The sequence below is a fragment of the Lynx rufus genome, unplaced genomic scaffold (assembly GCF_022079265.1).
Source record: "Lynx rufus isolate CCGP_SWC_20201006 ecotype Redwood Valley unplaced genomic scaffold, mLynRuf1.p SCAF_24, whole genome shotgun sequence".
NCBI classification, from domain to species: Eukaryota; Metazoa; Chordata; class Mammalia; order Carnivora; family Felidae; genus Lynx; species Lynx rufus.
In genome coordinates, this window is record NW_025814839.1 from 10,435,994 (window position 1) to 10,462,252 (window position 26,259).

The 26,259-nt window shown below is 45.9% G+C and overlaps 1 protein-coding gene across 1 annotated transcript in view; it reads left to right on the forward strand.

Moving 5' to 3' along the window:
- CCDC60 (coiled-coil domain containing 60) overlaps positions 1–23,515 on the forward strand; it is a 162,292-nt gene extending 138,777 nt beyond the window's left edge. Inside the window, exons 7-14 of the mRNA XM_047087939.1 lie at positions 3,036–3,270; positions 10,671–10,755; positions 14,008–14,079; positions 16,644–16,706; positions 17,585–17,707; positions 19,593–19,724; positions 21,503–21,692; positions 23,414–23,515. Of these exons, the coding sequence (XP_046943895.1) occupies positions 3,036–3,270; positions 10,671–10,755; positions 14,008–14,079; positions 16,644–16,706; positions 17,585–17,707; positions 19,593–19,724; positions 21,503–21,692; positions 23,414–23,515 (1,002 nt within the window). The remainder of the gene's footprint in view (positions 1–3,035; positions 3,271–10,670; positions 10,756–14,007; positions 14,080–16,643; positions 16,707–17,584; positions 17,708–19,592; positions 19,725–21,502; positions 21,693–23,413) is intronic.
- The last annotated feature ends 2,744 nt before the right edge of the window (positions 23,516–26,259 follow it).

Consider the following 26,259-nt stretch of genomic DNA (forward strand, 5'->3'; position numbering starts at 1 on the left):
AAAAGTATAAGGAATCACTCAGGGAAATCTTTTCCTTTGTTGCCAAAAGCAGTCCCTACTGAGGTGGAACACAGCAGCTGGTTAACACTGCTCCTGAGTGAAATATAAAAAATAGGGAAGAAGCATTTGGGGATTTAAGTCAATTCAGACAGAGTCAGTTCAATAAAGGGTAAGCAAGATGCTGAAACTGCCTGTCACATGTTCCCCCCACATTTTATTTCTCTGCCACTCTCAATTAATCAGAAGTGTCAGCCCTTCACTTCGGATTTCCTGGCTGAGGTTGTTAATTGAATTTTAATTAATGGCAACTTTAGGAGCACAAAATGAAATCCTAGCCCAAGGAAGATCCACACGGAGCTCTGGATGCAGAAAGCTCCTTGAGACCACCCCAGTCTATTCTCTTTGTTTTGTAAATAAAGAAACTGAGGCAAGGCTGTGGCTTGCTCAAGGCCCCTCTGATGTTCGTCCCCCTCCCCCCACCCCGCCCCGGATCCAGGTCCAGTGCTCATTGCCAGACTCCAGGCTGCCCCTGGGACACGATGTGTCCGGCCTTCATAAATGATGTTGATCTAAAGAGTCTGGTTTCCAGAGCCAGGAATTCATATTGTGCCAGAGGAGACCGGATGAGGTGACTTCCACATATATTATCCCCAGTTGCAATGTCAGGACAAAGGGGATGCTGTGTCAAGCTCCTGATTGGACAAAGGAGAGAACATGCCCCCTTGGAGATCTGGGTAAACCCACCTTCTTCTTCCCCTGTGCAACCAGGAAGACCCTCCCCTCTTCCCAGGGTGGGGGGCGAAGTTCCACCTGTACTCATGGCCCCACAAGGCAGCCACCAAAAAATTACTTCTGCCCACATGCCGTGGACTCCATGATACGAATCCTGAGGGACACAACTCTCTCCACCCTGTTAGATATTTATTAGATGTTGGTGTGGCCTCAGTGCTGTCTCTTCTTCTTATCTGCTTTCCGAAGGCATCAAACACTATGAGTCTGATTGAAAGATGACCTCAGTCTTCCCTGCAGGAGCATTCATTTTAAAAGTTCGTAAATTAAAAAAAAAACAAAACATAAATACATAAATAAATAAATGTTCTCAAATAAAACTGTTTCCATTCATCGAGCATAAACTATAGCCCAGGGCGCTATTGAGCTCTTACCCTGGAGCAGCTGAGGACCTACTGTGTCCCACTGTAAACCTGGTATTTTCATCAGCATGGGATCAGGGGAATTTTCAATGCCACTGAGAAAAGAGCATTGCTTAAAGTATTTTCAAGCAAGGCCCAATAATTAGCATCGGTGTTGACCTGACCTGGATTTGAATCCCGGCTCTGCCACATGCTAGCTGTGTGTGACCTTGGGCCAGTTAGAAACCCTCTGGAAGACTTGGGCCATGAGTTAAATGAAGACAGGACCCTGCACGGTAGATTCAGAAGTGACATCAATCATGCAAGCAGGTGAACACACACACATACGTGTGCACACACACACACCGGTAACCCATCCTGTCTGACTCCTTTCCTCCCAAAAGTCCACATTTCCCTTACAGGGCTTTCTCTACCTACCCCTTACTACCTTCGAGGGCTTGTCACTTAGACCCTTCTGTCCACCACAACCATGGCTCTCCTTCCTCCCACAACGAGTGCTATCTCATCAGACAAATCTGCTTCCCCGATATCCCACTTCCTAAACGTCAGCTATAGAATTTTCTCCATCCTACATTCTTCAGAAGATTCCAGCAAACACAAATCTTCATTGTTGGAGGGCCTGGCGTCAACTCAGTGGAACAAGAAATTGATACATGCAATGTGGGGTCAAACCAAGAGGTAGCTGGAGAAATGAGACCCATCCTCCCACAGTTTAAAAATCAACTCTGATGATTATTACAAAAGAAAAGTCAAAAGCTCTTCTGGTCCCCGGTAATATCATTAGAATATGCGTTTGGCTTCTTGCGGTGACTACGTGGACAACCATGGCACTCACTGAACAGAGTAAGTCCCATAATGTTTGCTTCAAATAATACACATTTTAGGGGTGTCTGGGTGGCTCAGCCAGTTAAGTGTCTGACTTCAACTCAGATCATGATCTTGTGGTTTGTGAGTTCAAGCCCCATGTTGGGCTCTCTGCTGACAGCTCAGAGCCTGGAGCCTGTTTCAGATTCTGTGTCTCCCTCTCTCTCTCTGCCCCTCCCCTGCTCACACTCTGTCTCTCTCTCTCTTTCTCTCTCAGAAATAAACATTTAAAAAAAAAACTTTTTTAAATAAAAAGATTAAAAAAGGGCGCCTGAAAAAAAAAATTAAAAAAAAAAAAAAAACCTGGGTGGCTGGTCGGTTAAGCGTCCGACTTCGGCTCAGGTCATGATCTCACAGTCCGTGAGTTCGAGCCCCGCGTCGGGCTCTGTGCTGACAGCTCAGAGCCTGCAGCCTGTTTCAGATTCTGTGTCTCCTTCTCTGTCTGCCCCTCCCCTGTTCATGCTCTGTCTCTCTCTGTCTCAAAAATAAATAAATGTTAAAAAAAAAAAAATTAAAAAAAAAAAAAAGGGCGCCTGGGTGGCTTAGTGGGTTAAGTGTCCAACTTTGGTTCAGGTCATGATCTCGCGGTTTGTGAGTTCAAGCCCCGTGTCGGGCTCTGTGCTGACAGCTCAGAGCCTGGAGCTTGCTTTGGATTCTGTGTCTCCTTCACTCTCTGCCCATCTCCCGCTCACATTTTGTCTCTTTCTCTCTCTCTCTCAAAAATAAACATTAAAAAAAAAATCTTTAAAAAAAAAAGATTAAAAAAATCATACACATTTTAAACTATCTTGATTTGTGACAGATCCAGGATACGTCTCATGGTGTTCAGAAAGAGCCAAAAGAAATTCACATTCAGAGCCAGGTTTTCACTTTTTCTTTCTTTCTTTTCTTCTTTCCTTCCCTCCCTCCTTTATTCTTCTCTCTCCCTTCTTTCCACCCTCCTTCCTCTCTCCTTCCTTCCATCATTCTGTCCTCCCTCCCTTCTTTCTGAGACCCCTCTCTCTTCTCTCTTTTCTTCAGACCAAGAAATTCAAAATTCCTATACTGCGTGTCACCAACCGCAAGCCAAGCCGGCGAGGCTCCACCCTCAGTCTGTCTCGGACCAGTGGGGGATCATCCCCCCAGAGCAGTATGATGTCCATGAACCCCGGCTCAGACGAGCCCCAGAGTGTGATCACCCAGGCAACAGGCAGCAAGGACATTGAGGACAATGAATCCTCTTCGACCAAGCCTGACGAAGAACCTCTCCATATCAGTAAGTCGTACCTGAGATCTGAACAATCTGCCTGGACTCTTTGCCTTGAAGCTAGACATCAAGAACCCCTCCTACTCCACCTCCACCCCCACTCAGTTAAAAGAGACACAGGGGTCTCCTAGCCCTGTTCAATTTCCTCAGTCCCCTTTGCTTTTCCCCAGGGGAGACTGGAAATATACTCTGTACCTTGGGTTACTCTGAGCAATTTCTCCTCGAGAGACAGTCCATGGTCATCAATTGCTCCTTTTAAATTTCTAATAATTATAGGGGCGCCTGGGTGGCTCAGTCGGTTGAGCGTCCGGCTTCGGCTCAGGTCATTATCTCACGGTTTGTGAGTTCGAACCCCATGTTGGGCTCTGTGCTGACAGCTCACAGTCTGGAGCCTGCTTTGGATTCTGTGTCTCCCTCTCTCTCTGTTCCTCCCCTGCTCGTACTCTGTCTCTCTCTCTCTCTCAAAAATAAATAAACATTAAAAAAATTTTTTTAAATCCTAATAATTATATTTTATTGAGCCCAACTTATATAAAATGTTGTCACTTCAGCATGAAATCAATATAAAATTATTAATGAGATATTTCACATTTTTTCATACTAAGTTTTTGAAATGCAGCATTGACTTTTTAAAATAACTTTATGGAGGTATAATTTGCATACCATAAAATTCACTCTTTTTAAATGTACAATTCAATGACTGTTAGTCAATTTACAGAGTTGTGCAACTATTATCATAATCTAGTTTTAGAACATTTCAATCAAACCAAAAGAAAACCTCATATCCATTGGCAGTCTCTCTCCTTTGCCACCCCATGGCTCTAGGCAACCACAAATCTACTTTCTGTCTCTAGGGATTTGTCTTTTCCAAGTATGTTATATATGGAAGTTGTATCCCTCTGTGACACTTGTCCCCTCCTCCCCCTGCTCTGGAAGATGCATTTTCAGTGGTTCACAATCTGGGGGACACAGGTGCTTTAGAAAATCTATTAAAAACTAGGAGTCCTCTCTCCATAAGAAAATTTATACACACATATATACATAGTTTTGCATACTCTTTTAGGTATGGACTTCCAGCCTATGGACTTCCACCAGATAGAATCGCAACTAGATTCCATAAGTCATGCAAAAAAAATTATTCTCAGAACTTTCTGAGTTGAGCTTGTATAGTGAAAGGAGATAGGAAAGAAGGGATTTATGCAGGAAGATAGAGAGAATAGAAGAGAAAAAGAAAGGATCATGAACGAGCTGGCCAATGCAAAATTATGGGCTCTGGTGCATGGACCCCTTCCCACCACATCTCCTGTGTCCCCTCAGTGGCGCCCAAGCGGAGGCCTGTCTTCTTAGCCAGTGTTCTTTCAGACCATCTAGAATGCCTGTGGCAACCAATGCTGGGCTGGGCTAGGCTGAGCTGAAAAGAACTGGGTGTAGGATAGTTTCAAGGAGGTTGAGTAAGAGGTCAAGGTAGACCAGAAAGCCTGACTGAGGCCCTAATCATCAAAACAAAGAATGGACACAAGGACAAAGCATCCAGTAAGTGGTCAGGACTCAGAGTAATGACTGCCAATGAGAAAAATTCCCACCCTTGTCAACAGGGTGAAAGCCATGAAAATCCATGAAAGGCTCCGAGCCCTGAAAAGCTGTTTGCTGAACAGACTATCTAAGATAGTGAGGAACCAAGATCAGCCATCAGCAGACGTGTGACTCTTACGGATTTCTTGAACCTTCTTTCATTCAACACATATCTACTGATCAGCTACTGAGCACCTGGAACTGAGGATTATAGTTCCTGGCCTCCCCAAGCTTATGTTTTAGAAGGAAAAAGCAGATTATAAACAAAACTGCAAATATCAAGTCAGTTGCAGATGATATGTGATCAGAAGATAATAAAACAAGACATGGGCCAGAGAGAGACTGTCGGTGGGGATGAGGCTAGTTTAGCCACAGTCATCAAAAAAGCCTCTCTCAGCTCTGACCATTTAGGCTGAGGTCTCAGGATATGAAGCCGGGAAGAGAGGCAGGAGTCAGAGTGGGCATGGCCTTTGTAGGGTAAGGTAAGGACTTCAGAATTATCTCAATGGCAACAGGAAGTCTCTGGGAGGTTTTCAGTACAGGACTAACCAGATCTGGTTTTCTCTTCAAGGTGTCTGTGTGGTTATCAATGTTATATCCATGTTGTGTGTCTTTCAGCCCCAAAAGCCCTGCTCTTAAGTAAGAAGAGAAGTGTCCCCAGCTCCAAGAACTGCCTCAGTCCAGAAGTGGCACAGTGTCCCCCAAGAGGAAGCAGGCATGCCGAAGGAAGGAGGGGTGGAGGGGGAAGGTATCTGTGATGAGCAGACGGGTGAACAGTGCCACCTCTCCAGGCCTCTGAGACACCGCAGACCTGTCCCCAGTCACTGCCTCCTACCCACATCTAACCAGCTAACTGGTCCCCTCAGTCCTACCTCCTAAAACTCCTTTAAACCTTCTCTCTTCATTCCCATAGCTTTCATCTTCGTTTAGAGATAGAAAACTGAGGCATGCAGGCTAGTTCCTGCCACTTACATTTTAATACACAAGGTTTTGTTTAAAAAAAAAACAAACTGGGGTGATATTCTAAGATTGAAAGATTTTACATAAAAATTTTGATTAAAAACCCACCACCACCACCACTGTGGTAAGAGTGGACCCGCAACCATGCACTACATCCAAATGGAGCTGCCCCTCTTAGGGGGGGCACGTGCTGGCTAGTCTTCCACAATCCCCACCACTCCCTATTACCCCCAATCATTGTTCCCAATTGGCCAAGTGCATGGCCATTTATCATCTCATGTGCCCTACTATTTTCCTTAGAATAAGGATGATGATGATCATGACGATGATGACAGTACAAGAGTTAATGCTTAAGAAGACTTTTACGTATCAGGCACTATTCTAGCTTCTACTATATACATACTGTGTACATATGTAAATTCACACTTATGTGTATGTATATATTTGCATGTAAATTCAAAGAGTCCCCACAATTTTATGCCTTTTTGTAGATGAGAAAAGTGGGGTACAGAGAGATTAAATTATCTGACCAAAGTCACACATCTAGTAAGTGATGAGGCCAGAATTTGAACCCAGGAAATCCAGTCTAGCCCTCAAGTCACACAACATTTGATTTTTCTTACACTAGCTCATGTCATCCATCCCGGTACCTGACCCTTCCTGGTACCTGAGTTTGGAACCCCCAGGTCCACAGTCTCATTACCTCTCACCTACATGACAGCAACAGCTTCCTAGTCTCCCTGCTTCCTGTCTTGCCTTCACTTGCCCATGGATTCTTCTCCATGTTGAGCCAGAAGGAACTTTCTAACTTAAAAATCTGACGTAGGAGTGCCTAAGTGGCTCAGTTGGTTAAGCATCCAACTCTGGATTTTGGCTCAGGTCATGATCTCATGGTTCGTGAGTTCAAGCCCCCCATCGGGCTCCATGCTGACTGTGCAAAGCCTGCTCGGGATTCTCTCTCCCTCTCTCTGCCCCTCCCCTGCTCACTCTCTCTGTCTCAAAAATAAATAAACTTAAAAAAAAATCTGATGTAGTGTTGCCCAGCTTAACATCTTTCAAGACTCCCCATTGCCTCTAAGACAGTGCATCTGATCTTGTCCCAAGCTGTTACAATAGGCTCAGCTTTCGCCACTTCATACCTTCCACCAGGCACTCCAACCTCACCAAATAGCTTTCCTCTTCTTAAACAATGCTCATTCTCTCATGTTGTCCTCTGTCTGCAATGCCCTTTAGCCTGTGACACTTTAGTCTGGTGGACTCCTAGTCAACCTTCAAGACCCAACTCAAATGTTCCCTGTGAAGTCTTCTCTGACTCTCCTGGGTTCCCTCCCTGTCATTTCCCTTAGTACTTATATTTGGTTTTACTGAGTACTTAATTTTAACTTACAATTGTATCTCAGTGTATCAGGAACTCCTTTTGGCTAGATACAGCAATCTGAAAAATAGTAGCTTAAGAAAGATATTTATATTTCTTACAGATTAAAAAAGACCAGTCCACAGCTGGCATGGCTCCAAAAGGTCATCAGGAAACCTGCTTCCTTCTGTCTTTCTTTGCCATGATTCTCAGCATCACTTTACGATCTAAAATGGCTAGAATGCCAGCCATCACAGCCACATGCTAGGCTGGAAGCAGAAGAAAGTAGGTGAAGTAGGAAATTGCTCACTCCCAGCTGAATTGAAGCAATCTTTTCAGAAGCTCCATACAACATTTCTACTAAACTCTCATTGCCCAGAATTTAGTCACAGGGGCACACCTAGCTGCAAAGATGTTGGACAACAGGTCTAGTAAATGCTTACCCTCACACACATAAAAGCACACACACACACACACACACACACACACACACACACACACACGTGCGCGCGCGTGCGTGCGTGCACGTGCACATATTTCTATTACTAAGGAAGAGGGGGGGAAAGGAATGTGAGCTCCCTGCTGGTGTGGAACAATGACGTCTTATTCACCTTGAGCCTGGCACACTGCAGGTGCACAACAATGACCAGGAGATGCGTCTCCACCAGATATCTATGTCCCAAAAAGAAAGTCTTTCTATTTCCACCTCCTCACCCTTCCCCTCTATTTATACGTTATCCTCATCCCATTTGTCAGAGCCTTGACAAAAGTAGATTAATTTCCCAGACTTTCACTGCCTTCTAAAACCTTCTCAAATTTATTCTGAATTCATGAATCCTATTCTGAGAGACACCATTTGACCAAGGTCTAATTTCCAGGGCTGGCTGCATAATGAAGTCTTTGTGGAGGCAAATCACTGGAGACAGCAGGTTGTGGCCTCTCCATGGACTGATCCCCTCCCCAAATCAATGGCAAGGGGATTCTTGAGAAACCAAAGCCCAGGCCATTCCTGCTGCCAGTCTTGAAGCTCCCAGTCTTGGAACTGTAAGAGGAGAAACTCACTTAAATAGCAACCCAGAAAAGATGCATCCCACGGTGGCTAACGTTCCCCCAGAACCCAACCCCATACAACAAAAAGACCTCCTCCATTTTCCCCTAAAGAGGAAGGAATGAGTTTTGTCACTCAAGAGTGAGCTGTGTGGACAGGCTGTAGATGGAAGGTGGAGGACAGAAGTCAGAATATTTTTTCTTTGGCGGTGTGATTTAGCACTCGAAAACACAGGATGCCATTGTCTGTGAGCAACGGGTAGTGTCCTCTCCATGGCTCTGGGGACTCAGGACTGAGCAGGTTCCTCTGAGTGTGGGCATCCATTCCAGGACTGTCTTCCTCAGGGAAACCCTATTTCGTGGCACCTGCTCCCCTTCCAAACAAGTATCTTCTCCCAGGTAGCCATGAGGCGTAGATGTGGGCCTCCAAGCCCCCAGGCTTTATTCTAATTCATATGTAACCAAACTCAGGTACATGATGAATGGAGCCTGATTTTGGTTGGGCACCATACATTCCCAGACACATTATCGGCAAGCAGAAAAAAAAATTTTTTTTTTCGGTGCATTAAGTGAGCGAGGAGCCTTCTATATGATTCTCTAGGAAAGCTGCCTGACATGCCAGGTCACTAGGGTCATTTGCTGGTATCCACCCACCCCTAGGCTGGCTTGCTTGTGAGTGGGGGCAGGAGTGGGGGAGCAGTCAGATGTTGCTCCTTGGTTCTGAGGAGATGGGAAGAAAGTGGAGGAACCAGCTACAGGTGCCTTACTCATAGGCTTCTAGACACTCGCCAAGGATTCTGGGATGTGCAGCAGTAGGGGAGGTGGGTGTGACAAGACAACGAGGAAGATCAGATTCAGGTCAAATGGAATCATGCCCTCAAATTACTGGGAAGATAGATTACTTGAGAATGAAGAAGGTGGAGTAGAAAATGGCTGAATGAGGGTGTTGTTCACAGCCTAGATGGCTCCAAGGTCATTGAAGAGGAGCGCCCTTGCCCTAAGCACCCACTGACTGCATTCATAAACAAGGCTGGATACAAATGGCCATAGCAAGCACTGGGCCTCACTCTTCTAGGTATGGCTTTTAAGACCTGCACTTGCGTTGACTACAGGCACCTGACAAAGGGTGAAAAGGGTCCCCACTGGCACTGTCCTCCTTCACTGAACCCCCAAATCTAGCTCAAGTTCTTCCAAATTCTTCCCTCTTTTTCTCTCCTTAGCCATTCACTTATTTACTCAGCAAATGCTGACTGAGAACCCTCGATGACAAGCACAGTGCCAGGTACTTGCAAATCTGTATCCATATAAAACATGTAGGATTTCTACTGTCCCACTCCAAGTACAGTTCATTTTCTAATATTAGTCTCTCAGGGCTGTGTCATGAAGTACCATGAACCGGAAGGCTGAAAACAACAGGAATTTATTGTCTTACACAGGTCTAGAGGCTGGAATCCAAAATCAGGGTGTCATGGGGCTATGCTTCCTCCAGAACCTGTAGGTGGGGAATCCTTCCTTGCCTCTTCTAGCTTCTGACAGTAGCTGGCAACCCTCGGCACTTGGCTCTAGATGCACTGTCAATCCAATCTGCCTCTGCCATCACAGGCCATCCTCTCCCTGAGTGTCTGTCCCCTCTTGCTATAAGGACACCAGTCATATTGGATTAAGACGCCACTCCACTGCAGTGTGACCTCATCTTAACTTAACTAATTATACCTGCAATGTCTCTGTTTCCAAACAAGAATGTGAATAGTTCACGTTCTGAGATACTGGGTGATTAGGACATCCACGTATCTTTTGGGAAGACACACTTCAACCCCTAACAGTCAGGTACAAAGATGTATTTCTACACTATAGAAAACAGCAACAACATTAAGTATGCAGGGAAAAGTCCACTAGAGGCAGGAGAAATGGGGCAGCCCGAGCGTGCACACCTGCCCAATGGCCACCGGCAGCGTGCAGCAAGAATGAACCCCATCTCAGAGTCTTTTACAGGGGAGCGGGTGGTCTGGATTTTTATGTGAAACCTTCCAGTTTGAAAAGCTGGGCATCTGCATCAAATCAAACAAAACCTGTGAGCTAGATTCAGCCTGTGGGTCACCAGGTTGCCACATCAGGTCTGTGGGATCAGAGAGGGTTTCCTGAACAAGACGATTTCTTCTGAGAATTGGAAACCGTTTTGTCTCTGGCTACACTAGAGTTTAAGGTCGGGGAGGGGAGTAAGATGAGACAGGAGAGAAAACAAGCAGCCAGACCCTGCAAAGCCTGAGAGGCCACTTGGAGGAAATGTAGATGCTGTCCAGAAGGAAAACGATGAGTCACTGGTTGTAAGCAGGGAGATAACACCGGGTGTATAACCTGCCAAACGCTGTGGGCTGCCTAGACCCCGATCTACCCTCTCCAGCTCCCCACACACAGAAGCGGAGGGGATACCAGCCCCGCCTGCCCTCTGGACAATGACCTCTCATGTTCCCATCAGATCTGCAGAAGCTCCTGGAGATGGTTCGGGAAGATGCCCGGAGGACAGTCATAATGGAAAATGGGATGCACAAAAAAGCGCCCAGGTATTGTTCTCTTGACCCTTGGGGCAAATACAGGATATCAGAATAACAGTGATAACATTAGCCACAGCAGTTCTGAATCCTTAATATTTTCTCTGTGACAAGCACTGAGCTATGTACTTTGTTCATGTATATCACCTCCCTGGGTTCTTACAACAACCCTCTAAGGAAGATACTGTGGTCTTTATTTTACAAATGAGAAAATGAGGCTCAGAGAGGCTAAGTAACTTGTTCAAGGTCACCCAGCCAACGACGGTAAGGGCACAAAACCTTCTAATTCCAAAAAGCATCCTCTTAACCACCATGCTACCCTGCTTCCCAGGAGTTGTAAGGTTATTCATCCACTCTTTTACTGAATATTTATGACCATGTATAGACTAGGTACTAATTATTACAGGAAGCGTTGTAAAAGGGAAGCTCGGACTAAGAGGGTGAATACTAGGGAAATGTGATCTAGTCTGGGATGTGGATGAGGATCAGAGAAGTTCCCTCCAAGGAAGAGACTATAAGAGATTGTGGATGAGGCATGAAAAAGAGCTACCCAGCCAAAGTTTGGGGGGGGCGGGGTGAGGAGACAGATGAACATTTCAGGCAGCACATGTGCAAACATGGTGAGGAGGGACCATGGCGCCTTCAAGGACTGAAGTGCGGCCAGAATGGGATGGAGAGAGGCATCAGTCTGTCTGGGGACCTCAGAGGCCACTTCCAGGATTCTGGTTTCCACCCTAAGAGACTGGCTCGTGGCGCTGCACTTGAAGCTGAAGTGTCCTCCTCCTGGCGGGAAGCCTTATCCACGGGACTTGCGACCTCGAAAAGCCTCAGAGAGCAGGCAAACTAGAGCCGGAGTTCCCTTCCCAAGTACAGATCCTTCTGAGTAAGCAAATGACTTCCTGAAAATAAATGACACACTGGAAGAGGTTCTTCATCGCTTTCAGCCTACTGGGATGCCGGCTATGACTTATTGGTTATTGTTATTACCATAATTACAGTTCACTGAGCACTTTCACATGCATCACACCCGCCACTGCTTGCTAAAGACGAATTTGTCTGCTGCTGCCTCAACTGGCATCGGAGCTCGAAGGGTGGCACTCGGGAGGCATCCAGAGACAATGCCAGCCCTTCAGGCCCTGGCCGCTGTTACTGATTTATCAGCGTTGGAGACAGACGCTAATGATGAAGCATCAGCTCCCCGGGTCTCTCTCCTTTGTAAGAACTCATGGCATGAACACTGGCATTGGAGTCAGACTGACATGCATCTGAAACCCGGAACAGGTCAACGTAGCCTTTCTCTAAACCTCAGTTTTCTCATCTATAGAATGAGACTGTGTGGCCTCGAAGCATTGGCCTTGGAACCAAGGAGGCTAGGGTCAATCTCCATCCCCATGATTTAATTGCTGTGTGATGTCGAGCAAGTTGCTTCACCTCTCTGAGCCTGATTCCAATTCTGTAAAGTGAGACTCATTAACAACCTACCTCAAAGAGATGTAGTGAGCACTACATAGCCTTATCTTTGTAAAATATTATACTTGTGGAAATCATGTCTATTTCAATGAGAATTAGCTGAAATAATGCATTTAACATATTAATATTAGCACCTGCCTAGCATATCGTAAGCATTCAATACATGATGACCGCCGTGATGGTGTTGGTGGTACTTTTTCACACGTGGCGTCCCACAGAATCTTCGCAGCATGTTGCTGAGGCGGGTGTATTAACAGCTACCCATTACCAACGCCCCACCACACGGATGGAGAAGGGCGATGACTGACATGCATAAGGTCCTCAAAAGACAGAACCACGCGAGAACACAAAACTCACCGCGTGGCCTCTGTGTTCACTTCAGTGATACAATAACCATGGTTACAAGAGCGAGAACCTGTTGAGATGTCCCATCTTCAACTCCTCTGGGAGAAAAATCTCCCTAATCTCTCCCTGAGGCGGCAGATATTGGAGGCTTCTCTTTAGAGCTGTAGAGAGACAGTTAAGAAAAGCTGCACATTTTCTTTTGTCCTCCTCGCTTTAGAATCTGGATTCCTTTTTCAATTTAGGCCCCACATCTGTTCCCAGCAGGGATGACAGAGAATTCTGGGGTTTTTAAGAACCCCTAAAAGCCAACTGGATCAGCCCCCAGCCTCAAAGCCAGACTGCCCTCTGGCCGTCTTAGTCCTGTTCAGGCTGCTGTAACAAAAATGCCACAGACGGGGTGGCTTACAAACAATAGGTATTTATTCCTCACAGCTCTGGAGGCTGGGAAGTCCAAGATCAAGGTTCCAGCCGAGTCGGTGTCTGGCAAGGGCCTTCCCCATAGATGGCAGTCCTTGCCACAGATGGCCGTCTTCTCACTGTAACCTCGCATGGGGGAAGGGAGGGGTTTCTTTTGTAAGGGTGCTAATTCCAATCCTGAGGGCTCTGACTTCATGAGCTAATCATCTCACAAATGCCCCCACCTCCTAATACCCTCACCTTGGGGATTAAGATTTCAACATTCAGACCATAACATCACCTAGGAAGATGACCTTTTCTTAAAACTCTGCTAGCAGTATTTCCTTTAAAAAATTTTTTTTAATGTTTATTTATTTTTGAGAGACAGACAGAAGGGAGTGGGGGAGGGGCAGAGAGAGAGGGAGCCACAGAATCCAAAGCAGGCTCCAGACTCTGAGCTGTCAGCACAGAGCCTGAAGTGGGGCTCGAACCCACAGACCACGAGATTATGACCTGAGCTGAAGTCAGATGCCCAACCAGCTTAGCCACCCAGGCGCCCCTAGCAGTATTTTCTAAGTGTCTCTGGGGATCAGAATCAGCTGGATCCTTGTTAAAAACACAAATTTTTAGTCTTCATCTCAGAACCACTGAATCGGAATCTCCAGAGGAAACTTTATTTTTTAACAAGCACTCCAAGTGAACACTATTTCACAGTATGTTGAGAAATTCTAAGGTTTCAAAATGTGCTCTCTGCACACCAGTATCAGAAGTGTGTGTGTGTGTGTGTGTGTGTGTGTGTGTGTGTGTGTGTGTGTGTGTGTGTGTATGGTTTTTAAATGCAACTTCTGGGGCCTCGCTCCAGGCCTAACATACCCAAATCTCTGGGAGTATGGCTCTGTATTAGCAGCAATCGCTCCAGGTCTCCAGGTGATTCCTATGCCCCATAAAGTCTAAGGATCCCTGCTCTCAAAAGAGAATCCTCCCACAGATACTGACTGCCTCTAGGGCACCGTATGTTGAAGGCCTTATTAAGAGACTCATCTTGCTTTGCAGTATCTTGTCAATGCTCAAACAAACCAAGAGTGATTCTGCCTATAAAGACGTGCAGACCACCCGCAAATCAAGGTAGGAGACACCCCACAGTTATAGGGACCATTGCGGAGATGCCCCTTACCAGATTATAGAAGGTGGGGCAGGGAGGAGGGACTTTTTCCTTCTTCATTAGAAATAAGCTTCTTAATTCCTGCGGGCGGGGGGGGGGGGGGCGGGGGGGGGTATCCAGGTGTCTCTCCCCACATCCCAAAGTGAATATCATAAAGTTAAAAATCTTCCTGTAGTAGAGGGATATGAAGCAAGGAGGATGTGTTACAGGACTGCCCTTTCCCTCTTTACTTGAGCAACTTGTAATGAGGGAAGGGAGGTCTGCCCCCATTTCATTTATTCATCTGAAATATACTCATCAATCCCCATGTGTGCCAGAAATCGTGCTAGGTTTGGAGGGATTCAACAGTCTGCTACCATAAATCTCACTATCTGGACTGAAGCCGTAACTTTTTCGTGTGCCACGGACCCTCTGGCAGTCTGAGGACTCCTTTCAGAAAAATGCCTTTAAGTCCGTGCTGTAAATAACAAAAGTTTACAAAGAAATCTGTAGTAATACAGATTATGACATTACAACCAAATGTGGGATATAGTAATCTATGAGCTTCTTTAGCAGTGAGTTATATAATAAGACTTAGCACATCTAATAACTACTATAATTTTAGATTAGTGCTGAGTATAAATGATCTTTCAAAATATCTGCCACAATTGTGACGCAAGGTGCAAATACATGCGATTTCCATTCCTGCTAAAGGCTAGTTGAAATAAAGATGTGACCTTTTTTCCATCCGCATTCATGGACTCCTTGAATCCTGCCTTTGGTTAAGAATCACTGGTCTAATGGGAGAGCCATGTCTTTATTAAATAATCCCACAGAGTTAGCCATATAATCATGACTATGGAAAGTGCTCTGAAGGACAAGTAAAGAGGATTGTGTGAATGTTGAGCACCAGGGGCCCAAAACTGAGTTTGACATTTAAGCTGAGACCTGAAGAAAAGAAGACTTAGCTAGCCTATGGCTGGGATGGATGGGAATCGTGTTCCAAGAAAAATGAATAGCATGTACAAAGAGCCTGAGACAGAAGGAAGCATAGAGGCATTGAGCAGAAATCAGTATGGCTGAAACTCAAGGAGGGCCAAGGAAAAGGGAGACAGAGACAGGCAAAGGGTCCTTTGTTATTTACTTCTGTTCGCTTGTTTATCACAGTGAATGCCACTACTTCCCTCACCTCCCACGTCCCCCGAGTCACACTATCAGCCCTAGAAAAGAAGAGAGCCACCTTCCAGACCATCAGGAGGAAGGTCAAAGCCAACCCACTCTCCCAAAGAATGCATCTGCAGGGGTTGGGGCTGCTGGTTGGAATCCAAACACAAGGGTTTCTGGGTACTATTCCTGGGGCCTGCATCCCAGTAAGGTGGGATAAGGGCTCAATCCATCACCTACCAGGGCTAAGACCTCTAGATCCAGTCCCCTGAGCCTCTGGGGAAAAGCAGCAAAGGTCAGGACCTTTCCTGCGGAGAGGGGTTTGGGAAGTGGCAGGCCTACCTAAAGAAGTTCCAGGCACTACAGGGCCAGAAGGGAAGAGTCAGCAGCACATCACAGGGATAAGAAAAACAGGGTTATTCTCTAGAACCACACAGATAAGGCAATCAAGTCAGTCTTCCAAGCATTTTGTAGAAACAAAGGGAGACAGGGCAAGAGAGAAGGTGAGAAACACTGATGCTGAAGGATCAGACCACTAAAGCAGGACACAAGAGAAGGTGCAGGGGAGGGACAGGCGTGCACAATGGAGCTTCACCCCTTCTAGAAACTCTGACCAGGCAAAGTCACAGGAGGGAGTAGCCACTCAAGGAATTAAATCAGCCCATACCTGGGAAGTGTTCAGTGTCACGAGAGCTGACTGATCACAGATGAGGACACTGATGATCCCGAGCTGAGTTGCTTGCCCACAGACTGGGAGCTGGTGGTGCCAGGGATGGGCTCTGGAGCCAGCTCTGTCTGCCTCCAAAATCAAGTGAAGCAAGTGTTCAGCTCAGAGTCCAGTTTAGAGAAGACAATACTTGAATGAAGAAACAGTCTGGGTTTGGGAGAATAGACATCATGACTAGGAAGACTTGACTATCCCTTCCCCAAATCTGCACTCAGCCCCAGCTTACATGCCAATTGGTGTAGAGAGAAAAACGGAAGGGCCCCAAGTGAACTTGTCCTCCAGAAGGAAAGATCAATTTTGTACAGATGAAACTGGGATCCAGAAAATATGTCATCCTGACAATATGCAGAGACAGAAGGTCAAAGTCAGACTACAAGACTCAGAGCAGGTAGAACTTGCTGTAGACCATGAAACAGGGTTGGATTTGAGAAAGTGGAGAAGAAACAAGAAGGACCCTCCAGGCAGAGGACATGGGTAGAAGCAAGGGCCAATATACACTGAGAACAATATACACTGAGTTCTATGACTGGTCCTTTGATTAGAGCCACTTCCCTTACCCGAATTCTGGAGGCTAGCAGGTGTCATAGGAGCCCCGAAGACACCCTTTCTGTGAAAAGCAGGCTCCAGGCAACTTGAAACCATCCCTTTGTGTTTCAGTGAAAGATCTAGCAGTACAAGTGGAGAAAGCCACACTCTGCTCATCCAGAAGAAGTCTAAAAGGTAAGCCAGACGGGCAGTGGAACAAACTGGCCAAAGGGACTATGGTAATCACATCCTCTATCTTCCCAGGGGTATGGAAACAACCCAATGCAGACCAGACTCCCCAAAGTCATACACATTGCTTAAAGACAAGGGTTGCCCAGGGAAAGGGACTCATGGCCAAGGTGCCAACGCAGACAACGGCAAAAAATTCCTCCTCTGTGCCAGGCACTGGGTGAAGCATTCTATATTCACCATCATGCTTATTCCTCAAAACCAATCCTATGAGGCAGGAGTGTTATCCCATTCTACAGAGGAGCAAACTGAAACCTGGCCAGGTGAGATGTCTTGCCCGAGGCCACATAGCTAAGTAGTGGTACTGGAGTTTGAACTGGAGTCTCCCAGCTCCAAATTCCATTCCATTTCATCTCACTGTCCTTAACATTCACTGGGCTCAGGTGACCGGATGTCTCCCTGTGGACTTATTTATTTATTTTTTATAATTTTTTTTTAAGTTCTTATTTATTTTTGAGACAGAGAGAGACAGAGCATGAATGGGGGAGGGGCAGAGAGAGAGGGAGACACAGAATCGGAAGCAGGCTCCAGGCTCTGAGCCATCAGCCCAGAGCCCGACGCGGGGCTCGAACTCACAGACCGCGAGATCGTGACCTGAGCTGAAGTCGGACGCTTAACCAACTGAGCCACCCAGGCGCCCCCTGTGGACTTATTTAATAAAGCCTGAACCACCAGCTCGATATTGGGAAGATCCGTCCTTCCTATATCCAGGGGAATGCTGAGAGAAGCATTCCACTGCAGAACACCTTGGGGCCCAGGGAGTGCCGCATCATGGGTCTGATCTTGCACCCTGTCCCCTAAGCCCTTCTTGTCTGTGTCTACAGCCGTACCAACCGGGACATTATCCAGTGCAAGAGTGGCGTGTGCAACACCATGAGGGCAAAGTTCTACAGCGTGGCCCAGGAAGCTGGCTTCTGTCTTCAGGACAAGATGGAAATCCTCATGAAGTAAGGGCACACATATATCCCTTCATCCAAAGGACATTCATCTAGTACCCACCATATGCCCACTGATGCCAGGTGCTGGGGCTTAGCAGGGAGTAAGGACATATTTCCTGCCCTCAGGGAGCTTACAGTCTCCTGGAAAATATGGGCGGAAACAAATAACTAAATTTATAAATATATAGGTACAAATTATAATCACTGCTATACAGGAAGAGACAGGGTACTATGAGAGAGAGAAACCATGAGGAACTAATTTAGGTCGGGTAATCCAGGAGGACTTCTCTAAGGAGGTGACTTCAGGCTGAGCCTTGACAGATGAGGAGGAGCTGACGATGTACACCAGCAGCAGGCTAAGTACATACAAAGCTCCAAGTCAGGAAGGGACATGGAAAATTTGCAGAGGAGAGAGAAGTGGGGAGTGAGAACTGCATTATGCACAGCCATGAATGCCACACTTAAGACTTGGAACTTGATTTTAAGAGCACCGGTGGGCTACTGGAAGCCTCTCTTTCCTACGCTGACAACCCAATAACTGTCTCCCTTCCCAGCCTACCCCTTGACTGCGGTGACCATTCACCCCCAATGAACTCATCCATTCGATGAAAGTTACACGGTCACCCTGTGCTCTATCACCCTGTCAGTATGGAGGGGTTAGGGTTCAGGGCCACTGTTTCAGAGATGACTTGTCCCCGCCTTCTGGGAGCCCCCAGGCTAGTGAAGAATCCAGACAAGTAACCAGACAATGACCAGACAGGCTGATGACAGCCAACATGAGAGTGAGCAGGGGGCTAAGGGAACACAGGGGAAGGATGTCTTGCCTAGCTTGAGGCAGCAATCGGAAATGTCTTCCTGGAGGAAACAACATCTTCTGTTTCATAAAAATTGGTGAGATTTCCAGAGCACCTGATATGTACCCACGAGCTTTGTATTCATCACTGAGTCCTTACAACAATCCTAGGAAATAGGTGCTGTTATTAGACCCATTTTATGGATGAGAAAAGTGGGCTCAGAAATGTCTTGTCAAGACAAGGTCACCCAGTGGCTAAGTAGTAAAGATGGAATTTGAACCCAGAGAGTCACACGCAAAGTGGGAAGGAGGGACAGGAGCTCCAGGGAAAAGCAACAGCAAAGTCTCAAAGGCCAGAAGGGGCACAGGGGACCAGGAACTGCCATTAGTCAGGTGTGGCTGGGGTTCAGGCTGCTTTCAAGGTAACCAGAGAGACAGAGGCCAGATCATAAAAGGTCTTGCTAGCCCAGCTATAGAGGTTGAACTTTATCTCAGAACTTTGTTCATGAGCTAAAGCATAAAATGCTGAGCTGGAAAATGCTGTCGAGACTGAATAATCCAGAGCCTTACAGGGCAAGTTACTCAGGGAACCTTATTCCAAGTAAAACTAAAAGCCATTGAAAGTCATATATAGGTGAATGCACTGGTTATAGTTACAATGCAAAGTCTCCTTAGAGAGCTAGGGCGTATGCCCAAAACAGTAAGAGGAGTGGAGAAGAGAGGAACCAACCTGAGTTAAACACCTACTGTGCATCTGGCACTAAGCTCCGCACTTCGCACACATTGTATCACTTAATCCTCACCTCTGAGAGCTAGGACTATTATTATCTTCCATTTTACAGATTAGAAAGCTGTGTAAATACAATATAAAGTAGGGAGAGAATGATAAATGGTGACTGGCTTTCACAAGAAAAGAGCGTTTCAGGACCTTGGAGAGAGCTGTGTCATCTTGTGGCCTGAGCCACATTGTAAACTGAAGAGTGAGAGGGCTGAGGACTTCATAGAGAAAAAGGTGTTTAAGTCAGATCTCAAAGGGCAACTGGGATGGATAAAGAAGAAGGGGGTCTGATCTTCCTCTTTTTCATACATCCTGTGATGCAGGCGCCAAGAAGAGAGAGGTCTCCAGAAGTTCCATTCTTTTGTCTTTGTCTCCGATTTTAAAAAGGATGTAGCAAAAATGAGGCATCAAGTCTCCATGATAAAAGGAGATGCAAAAGAAATTGCAGACCACTGGTAAAGATCCCCGGAGTCAGATAAGATGGTCTTTGACGGGGGAAGAGGGAAGGGGAAAGGGGCTGTTGTTGGAAAATCACATTTGATCAAGACAATTCTTGGCCATAGACAGGCTGTCAGGCAAGAACCCCTCAGTTCCTGAACCACAGACAATCCAACAACTGTATTCTCCATATTTATTTTCGGTCTGGATCAGACTATCAAATATGGACTAATTTGCCAGCCTCTTGGAAAATGCAGATGAGGCAAACCACATGAAAATTCCTACAGATTGTGAGGTTTATGGGGCAATCCCTACATTCTCCAAATAAGTTGACCCTTTAAGGATATAAAACCAGGAAGGCATATCCTAGAAACACTGTGCCCCAGCATGGGGTTATAATATAAATACAAGAAAAAACAACATGGACTGAGCAGTTACTGGGTGGCAGACACTAACCTAAGAAATTTTCCTACCTTATTTATTTTATTCCCCACAAAAATCCTGAAAGTTACATATTAATACCCACTTTGTAAACAAGGAAACCTAAAGATTTAAACCCCTGTCTGACCCCAGTCTCTATGCTCATCTAAGATACAGAATTAGAGTCTGCCATGCACCCCATCATGGCAGGGTGAGTAAATCAAGATCTCAGAGTAAGATGAGAAAGTCTAAGCATGTACCCAGGATCCTTTCCATGATTTTAATAATGTAGAATGGGAGCTTACAAGGAGACACAAATAAATATATGAATCTATACCACCAAATATAAAATACAAAGCAATACAAGTAGCCCAAAGTACACGGTAAATGATCAGTTTCTTCTTCAAATTTCTCTACAATTGATTTATCTATATGGGGGGGGACCTTTTTCCTTTTTTAAAAAAATTTTTAATGTTTATTTATTTTTGAGAGAGAGAGAGAAAGCAGAGTGTGAAAAGGGGCGGGGAGAGGCAGAGAGAGGGAGACACAGGCTCCAGGCTCTGAGCTGTCAGCACAGAGCCTGACATGGGGCTGGAACTCATGAACTGTGAGTTCATGACCTGAGCTGAAGCTGGACGCTTAACCGACTGAGCCACCCAGGCGCCCCACCTTTCTTTTTTAAAGAGATGCCGTCTCCTGCCTTAAACCCTGGTCACACCTGAACCACCTCCAGGTAGGAATCTACCTTGTTCCCACCATCTCAAGAATGGATTACCAAACTACCCTCAGACTGCTGCAGCATTCAGAAATGTTTTCTAAACCCGCTGAAACACACAAAGCAGTGGTCCAAGCTTACTCACTATCAGAGACATAGAAAATACACACACACTTCCCCTTCCTCCTCTCCCTCCTCCTCCCTTTTCCCCCTCCCCCTCCTCCTCTTCCATCTTGTGTTTAAAAGCCCCTTGCATCCTGGCAGGTATCCCACAGATATGCCCATGTCCTCCTGGCCTGATTAGCCCTCAAAAGAGAAGCATCCAAAATCTCAGTGCCCCTTCCTTCCTTCTAGCTTTTCACATTGTCTGCTTGATAGAAAAATCATAAATGCTTTAAAGCATGCCCTTAATTTGTTTTTTTAACGAGATGCAAATCATGCTCCAGCTTTTACTACCCCTAAAAAAATAAAAAGACTTGCCTGATCTGTGGGCTGTTTACATTTCGGATGGAGGCAAGCCTCCCAGGTGAAGACGTGCTGCCCTGGAGATATTACATGAGTGGTAGAAACAGAAAGTGGGGGTGGAAGCTCTAAGATACTCAGACCCACCCCCCAGCAGGTTCCTAACTGGCTCTCTCTTCTTGGGATTGGGAATTGAAGGTACTTTGATCTGCTGTCCAAACTCCCCAAAGATCTGAAGAATTTCCGCCCTGCCAAAAAGATCCTGGTGAAACTACAGAAGTTTGGGGAAAACCTAGACCTCAGGATCAGGCCCCATGTCCTCCTGAAAGTGCTACAAGACCTGAGAATCTGGGAACTGTGCTCTCCGGACATCGCTGTGGCTATTGAGGTAACTACTGTGTCCTTTCCCGTCCTCACTGTGCCTCCAGTGTCCTCATTCAGTCATCTCTCAACATCCAGGCACCATTTAAGTGCTGCACACACAATTAAAAAGACATAAGGTCTCTGCCTTCACGGAGCTCATCATCTAACAGGCGAGGGATTATCACATGACCTTGGTGGTTTCAAATCCAGGGGACATTATAGTCTATGTAAATGGTGCCCCCTGGGGAAACTTGGAGGCTTTGGAGACACATCAGTAAATGGACACATGAATAAAGGAACCAGCGATCATAAGAAGAAGCACTCTAAATCTGGCCCGTGAAACAGCAGCAAAGACCTCACCTGTGTGCTTATTAGAAATCTGGAATCTCGGGCTTTAAACCAATGCAGAACCTACATGTAAATGAGATCCCAGGTGATTTGTATGCACAATAAAGTTTAAGGAGCACTGATTTAAGGTAAATGTACAGCGGACCTATCTTAACTAGGATGAGTGGGGAAGGTGACTTTTAAGCTGAAACAGAACTTGACTTGTGTGAGGGACTCCTAGGCAGTCAATAGGTTGGGGAGGAAGCAAGCAAGGAGGTGCAAGGATATGAGGGGACTGCTCAGTCTGTGCAGACTTTTGAAAGTCAAGTTAAGGATTTAAGTCTTCATCTTGAGGCTGCAGAGAAGCCACTGAATGGTTTTTAATGATAGTTTATCATCACTACCCACTCTAGACATTCCTAGGGCATCAAAAGCTATCAGCAAATAGGAGGAGAGGGAGGGATTCCATCCTAAGGTATTAACAGAGATTAACAGAGTGACTTCCTTAATTTCACCCCATGGCATATGTACATTTTCACAGGGCTTTCAATGTCTCAAGATAAAGATGGGACTCTAGTGGTGGAATTCTCAGTCCTCTGGGTGTTTTCATGCCAGACTGGCGCTCCCACAGGCTGACCTGGGTGATTATATGTGGGTGCAAGGTGAGGAGTCCAGGGATGGGGGATAACCCTGTGGACAAATCCCTAGGTCCAGACTCTACTCCCCACATCTTGTGAAGCTCCTTCAGGAAGGACTGGTAGGCTAGTCCAAAACTAACTCGAGGGTAACTCTCCACTCCCCACTTGCCAATTATGGGGTCCACTTTCCACCTGCCAGCTATGGGGGTATAGAAGAGGCAATCTCTGAGTGGGTAAGATAAAGGGGGTATGGATGCTCCCCCATTCTCTGAGGTGAGTTCACCACCCTGGCTAGTAAAATTTAGCATGTTCCTCTCCCAGTGAGAACATCACAGAATGTGGGGGTCTCTTAATCCTAGAGCCTATATGAAATTCTACATTTTGTATCTTAAACCTTTCCTGGAAGCAAGTTATCATCAGTTCTCAAAGAAGGCTACAAACCAAAAAAAGTGTAAGGACAAATGACTTTTTAAAAAGATATTAAAGTAAGACAGAAAGAAAAATGCAGACAGCTGGGTTTTCCTGCTCTCCCCAAATTTCTCTGGGTCAACAGTGAGAAAAAGGGGCTTAGTCTGATGAACCAGGAAGCTGGAAAGGTGTTCTTTTCTTGAGAGAACAACCCCCATCACGATGCTCCAGGCATTATGAGTATGTGCATGGTTAAAGGTATCCTGGAGCCACCAACCTCAATCACACATATTCTAGGATCCTGGAGGTGGGGCAGGAAAGGGAGTCTAGCTTTCAGACCAAATCTCAGGTTGCCACTGTGTTTTCCCCACAGTTTGTACGTGAACACATCATCCATATGTCTCAAGAGGATTATATCAACTGGCTGCAGAACCGGATCAGTATCCCCATCCGATCCCACAGTCTCCGGACATAGACTGGGCCTGGGTCAACCAGCTGTCCCACTGGAGGAGGACTAGACTACACAGTATCCTTGCTTCCTATCCGGGTTCTTCCTTCCTATCTACTCTCATGGATACCCACTAGAATATATGAGACTGACTTCCGGCAACATTCTAGAGGGAGATACTCCCAGGTGGAAACTCCTCTGAACCTCACACCCCGCCTCAAACTCCCAGTGTCTGTTCCTCATTGGTCCAGTCTGACTCTACCCACTCCCTCTCCAAATTCCTTTACCTTACTCCTCTTCCTCAAATTCTGGCTAATAAAATGGAGCTGAATATTTGGTGTCTGGCTGGGAAAGAGTTGGAGCTGTGGAATTTGGGTGTGATATTCAGATCCTAATAATGACCACAGTTACCATTTATTGAGCTTTCATTATGCAATAGGCCCCCAGTGTTGGGTGAAATTTTATTGCCTGATAATATCATTTATGTTTTTTAATGTTTATTTATTTTTGAGAGAGAGAGCGAGAGGGAACGCTCCAAAGTGGGGGAGGGGTGGAAAGAGAAAGGGAGACACAGAATCCAAAGCAGGCTCCAGGCTCTGAGCTGACAGCAGCGAGCCTGATGCAGGGCTGGAGCTCACGGACCATGAGATCATGACCTGAGCTGAAGTTGGATGCTCAACCGAGCCACCCAGGTGCCTCTGCCTGATAATATCATTTAAATTCTCACAATAACCTTGGTTAAGTAGGGAATGGTGATGTTGTCCCCATTTACCACCATTGGCGCTACAGCGTATTTCTCAACATTAAGTATAGGCAACAGATGGATAGTGGGGTAGGTGGGTAGATGAATGGGTGGGTGGATGGATGGGAGGGTGGATGGATGGGAGGATGGATGGATGGATGGATAGGGCATTCATTCCCCAACAAGGCAAATGGTGTGCAAGAAAATCTCCACCTTAATAGTCCTCATATATTTCTGGTGCTCTTGCTTGCATAAGGAAGCTCAACTTCCTGTCATCTCAAATTGTGTATGGACTCATCACCATTTTACCTCTTTTCTCACTTTAGTCTTATGCTTACCTATATTCTCACTAAGTTATAGAACCTGTAGTCATTTTAACTCTCACTGATGGCCCAGCTGATTAATGATTAAACAACTGGACTTGATTTGCTCTTATTCCCAGATTGGCAGAGCACTCACATAGGCTGGCCCTCCACATCTCTTCATGATGATCTGGAAGGGAGGGAGGAGTGTGGAACCAGAACTATTTTTCAGTGTAAGCAACATCTTTTTTTTCTGTTCACCTAGTCAATCATTTACTCATTCATTCAAAGAATGTTTACTGAGAGTCCAATATGCATCAACCAAGTTCTAGGTTCTGAAGATACAGCAATGACCAAAGCAAACAAGGTGCCTTCTGTCTTGGATGTTACATGGAGACAGACAAGTCAAATGGGATCGGCAATGGGATTGCATAGGCAATGGGATGGGCATAGGGATTGCATAGCATCACACGTCTCTTCACACTGACATCCTTTGTTAACATGATACCTTGACAAGCCATGAGGTGCAAAGTTGAGACACTGCCTATAAGAAGTCTGCGAAGTTAAGAGATTCCAAACCTCCTTGTATTAAACAGGAATTTAGGTGAGGGGGAGGAGAGAATAAAGGAGAGGAACCAAGGGAGGAAAAAAGAGGAAGAAGGGAAGGGGGCTGAGTAACAGAGTGAGAAGGAAACTAGGGAGAAAACCAACCAGGGAAAAGTCCCCAAGGTGGGGCTGGCCAAGAACTACCAACCAAACCAACCCCCTCCACTGTATCACCTTGGATCTTCAGTCATTTCTTTTTTTTTTTTTTTTTTAATTTTTTTTTTTCAACGTTTATTTATTTTTGGGACAGAGAGAGACAGAGCATGAATGGGGGAGGGGCAGAGAGAGAGGGAGACACAGATCCGGAAACAGGCTCCAGGCTCTGAGCCATCAGCCCAGAGCCCGACGCGGGGCTCGAACTCACGGACCGCGAGATCGTGACCTGGCTGAAGTCGGACACTTAACCGACTGCGCCACCCAGGCGCCCCGGATCTTCAGTCATTTCTATCACACACTCAAGTGCCATCTGTGAGTGGTGTTTTGAGGAAATAGGAAGAAAGGCTATGTTCTACATCTGGGTCTACCTGGGGGTAAAGAAAGGGCTTGAGGGACTCAGAAATGAACACAGTAAAGAGTTTAGTAGGAGCAGAAAGTCAGAACAGACTACTATTCCATAAGCTCTCTAGATTTACAGAAATCCTGTATGTACATTTGGCCCCCCACTAGACAGGGGATGGGACTCTGCCAAATTGATATATATCTCATACATCTCTCAAACGTCAGGTGACATTTAATTACGCTAGAGAATCAGCACAATGGTGCTCAATTAAAGCAAGTACAAGAACATCCCAGGGGACATAGGGCTGGGGGTGGTAGGAGGGAGTGGGTCTCAACTCATACTTGAGATGTCAGGAAAGGTTTTCTAGAGAAGGTGATTATACCTGTAAGATGAGTGGGATCCAGGTAGAGAAAGGTAAGGAGGGAGGGAAGAATGTTCCAGGTACAGAGAAGAGCGTGCACAGTGGCCTAGAGGCAAAAAGAAAATTGATGTCATTTGAGAAACTAAAATAACAAGGTCTGACTAAACTGTAAGATCAGGTTGACAGGGTAGGGAGATGGAGGAGGAAAACTGGAGGGAGGTAGAGACAAATTTGGAGATGCTTTCTAGGCCATGTTATGAG